At 38.7% G+C, this 3,053-nt stretch overlaps 1 protein-coding gene across 1 annotated transcript; it reads right to left on the minus strand.

The window, feature by feature from the left end:
- Positions 1-220: 220 nt before the first annotated feature.
- On the minus strand, positions 221-2,605 carry LOC111915729 (WD repeat-containing protein 26 homolog). The gene has a single exon (XM_023911367.3). It carries the CDS (start codon positions 2,125-2,127, stop codon positions 436-438), a length of 1,692 nt encoding a protein of 563 aa, XP_023767135.1. The 5' UTR covers positions 2,128-2,605; the 3' UTR covers positions 221-435.
- Positions 2,606-3,053: the final 448 nt, after the last annotated feature.

Below are 3,053 nucleotides of genomic sequence, written 5' to 3' on the forward strand. Positions count from 1 at the left end.
AATATTAGTTGGTACATTTGTCGAACTAACTTAAGATTATGGGACCTTACACTTGTGAATGTGATCTTGTCAATCAAATACCCTTGTCCTGGTTAATATTCTTGTCCTCTCATGATACCTATAGTCCCATTTATGGATTTGCTACCGACCTTGTAAGTTTCACAAACTATTTTTGATGATCAAAATGTGATAGGCATTTACAATTACATTGACATCAGTCTAAAAAACACAAGGGCACAAAAAACTCGAATAGCAAACAGAACATATGCAGAGTAGTACTAGCATAAACAGATCAAACACTAAACACCAAGAAAATAAACTGTACATCAACACCATTTCTCAGGTGTATACACACATGATATCATTCAATCTTTTTTGCGCTCAACTAAAAACCCCAATCTGTTTGATCATATATTAAATTTCAAATTTCATATTTCAATCCGAGACATACGATTCGTCGACTTCTATCAATGCATGTGCATTTAACATGTTCACATCTACATGGTTCAGACCCCATACACGTACGGTTCGATCGTCACTAGCCGATGCCAACATATGTGGGTTCACCGGGTTCCAACTAGTACAGTTCACAGCTCCAGAATGACCTTCAAGCCTCTCTATGACATCACCAGTATCTCTATGCCATATAAACACCCGAGAATCTTCACTCCCACTAGCCACAAATCCTTCCCCAAGTCCACCAAAACAAGCCCTAACCACAAATCTTGAACATTTATGACCTTTATACTTGCCCAAAATCCTTATACTTCCATCAATACTCCATAGATGTATTTCTTGATTCACCAGACTCACCAGTAAGAACTTGTTGTCCTTTGATAAAGAGAAGGAAACTATGTTATGATCTTCTTTTATTAATCGTTCGTCTCCTGATTCTCTATTGAATATAAGTATCATAGTTTCCCGACAAATTGAAATTATAAACTTCCCATCGCCCGTTATTTGTAAATCAGAAATCCTAAGGGTTTTTTGCCCCTTCCAAGATTCCAACTCATTCCCGTTTAAATCCCACATTGTGATACTTTTATCGTTAATTCCCGTGAATACCCTTTGACCATCCGGAGACCACCCACATGAGATCATCCCGAGGTCATTTTTGTCATAAACATATAGTACTTTGCCGGAAAACACGTCCCACCGCATCACCACCTCCTCGACGCCACATGTGAGGAGCTGATTGTCACAGGGACTCCATGAAACACACGAGACTGATTGCTTGTGGCCCAATAATTCGTATTTAATTTTGAGTTTGCCATCAAGATCAACATCCCATATGACTGCGGATCTATCTTTGGAAGATGAAGCCAAGAATTTACCGTTGTGAGAAAACTCCAAGAACCAGACTTCATCGCGATGATGGCATAGAATCTGTGATGTGTGTAAGGGAATCTGACCTTTTCCACAGTTATGATCGATGAATAATGATGTATCCCCGTTTAAAGAATTGTGAAACGAACAAGAGTCACGTTGCAGGTCTACGGCTTGTTCTACTAAATGTAGCAGTCGGAGTTCTGGGATCATAACATTTGGGGGAAATAACTTCTGTAAATCATGGAGAACCTCTGATCTGGGCTTCGGTTTGATCGTTCTTTGATTAGAAAACAACAAGAAGGAAGAAAGCTCACAAATACGATTCACGTTTATTGAAAGAGGCCATATTTCATTTCTTAATGCTCTTAGAGCGTTTTCTACCTTGTGCTCATTCAAAAGTTGAAGAAACTTCTGCTCTAAGATAACAAACGACGATGATTTGACAACAGATTCGTCCAGGCCGGATATTTTTCTCAATGAATTTAAGCTTTCATCCCAATTACCATCGAGAATCTGTTGGGTGAATTCAGTAACTTCAGATGAAGAAAGAGTAATGCCTGATTCTTTCTCGAGATATTCACCAGTTTTTTTATACCCAAGAGAATGTAATGACTCGGCAACCAATCTAACGAATTCGACTTTCCTAACTCCCTTGTAGCCGATTGTATCATCGGCTAGGGATTCAGCCATTGGAGAGTCAAGATCGGAAGATTCAATAATATCACTAGGCGACGACGACGACGATCGTTTCACTTTTATGCGTTTTGATTGTGGTTGATTAGCCTCAACGCCTCCCATGAAATGCACACTCAGGTCATATACAAGAAGGAAATCAGATGGATAAATAGAACAAAATCAATAAACCCAATTCAGATTATAACTAATTTGAATTCAGAATCAAGAATTGGTCCTGGATTTAAGAAACAATGTAATGGATTGTGTGTTATGAGATGAATAACATACCAAAGTCTTAAGGAGAATTTTAGAAGTAGATATAAAAGAAATGAATGAAAGAAGTTACGTGAAGTAACGTGGAAATTTGTTTTACAGGTGATGACGATGGCGTGTGAAATTGAGAGATACTCAGATGAAAGAAAGAGTTTCGAACCAGAGAATCGGGTAAAATGGTTCGACGTAGCGATGAATGTTGGACGGCGGTCGGCGGCGTTGGGTGGTGGGTTTAGTGATGAAAACCAATTGGATTGGTACTTCTGAGAGAAGAAAAATCATAGAAAAAGCAAAAGGATTAATAAGGGGGGAATACACGTGGGCTTAGAAGAAACACACAACACAGCAATGCTGCCAAAGTTACGGGCAAAATGGTATTGTAGACTTATATGTTAGGTAAATGTTATTAATATTATTGCCCATGTTACATCTTTTGGTTTAAATTGTTTTTCTTTCTTTTAAGAAGTACGAAATGTTATTTGACCGGTTAAATAGGTTCGTTTACCTGCTTTAAAACATTTCCCACACGAGACCCAATCCACGTAACATACTAACTCAACTCTAAGTAAACTCGGTGTACATGTCACAAAGTTGAGTCCGAGTCTTCGCTTGGGCCCTAAGGGTTACTATGGACCCTAATTGTTTATTCCCATTTTCGGCCAAACCAAATCCGACAAGCAGGCAACTTTTTCGTTTTCATGATAATCATGGGATGGATACCTCACCACCACAATCACCTGATTCCATATCGATAAATTCTCGTGATAGGCTCAACT

Source organism: Lactuca sativa, chromosome 1 (genome assembly GCF_002870075.4).
Source record: "Lactuca sativa cultivar Salinas chromosome 1, Lsat_Salinas_v11, whole genome shotgun sequence".
Classification (NCBI taxonomy): domain Eukaryota; kingdom Viridiplantae; phylum Streptophyta; class Magnoliopsida; order Asterales; family Asteraceae; genus Lactuca; species Lactuca sativa.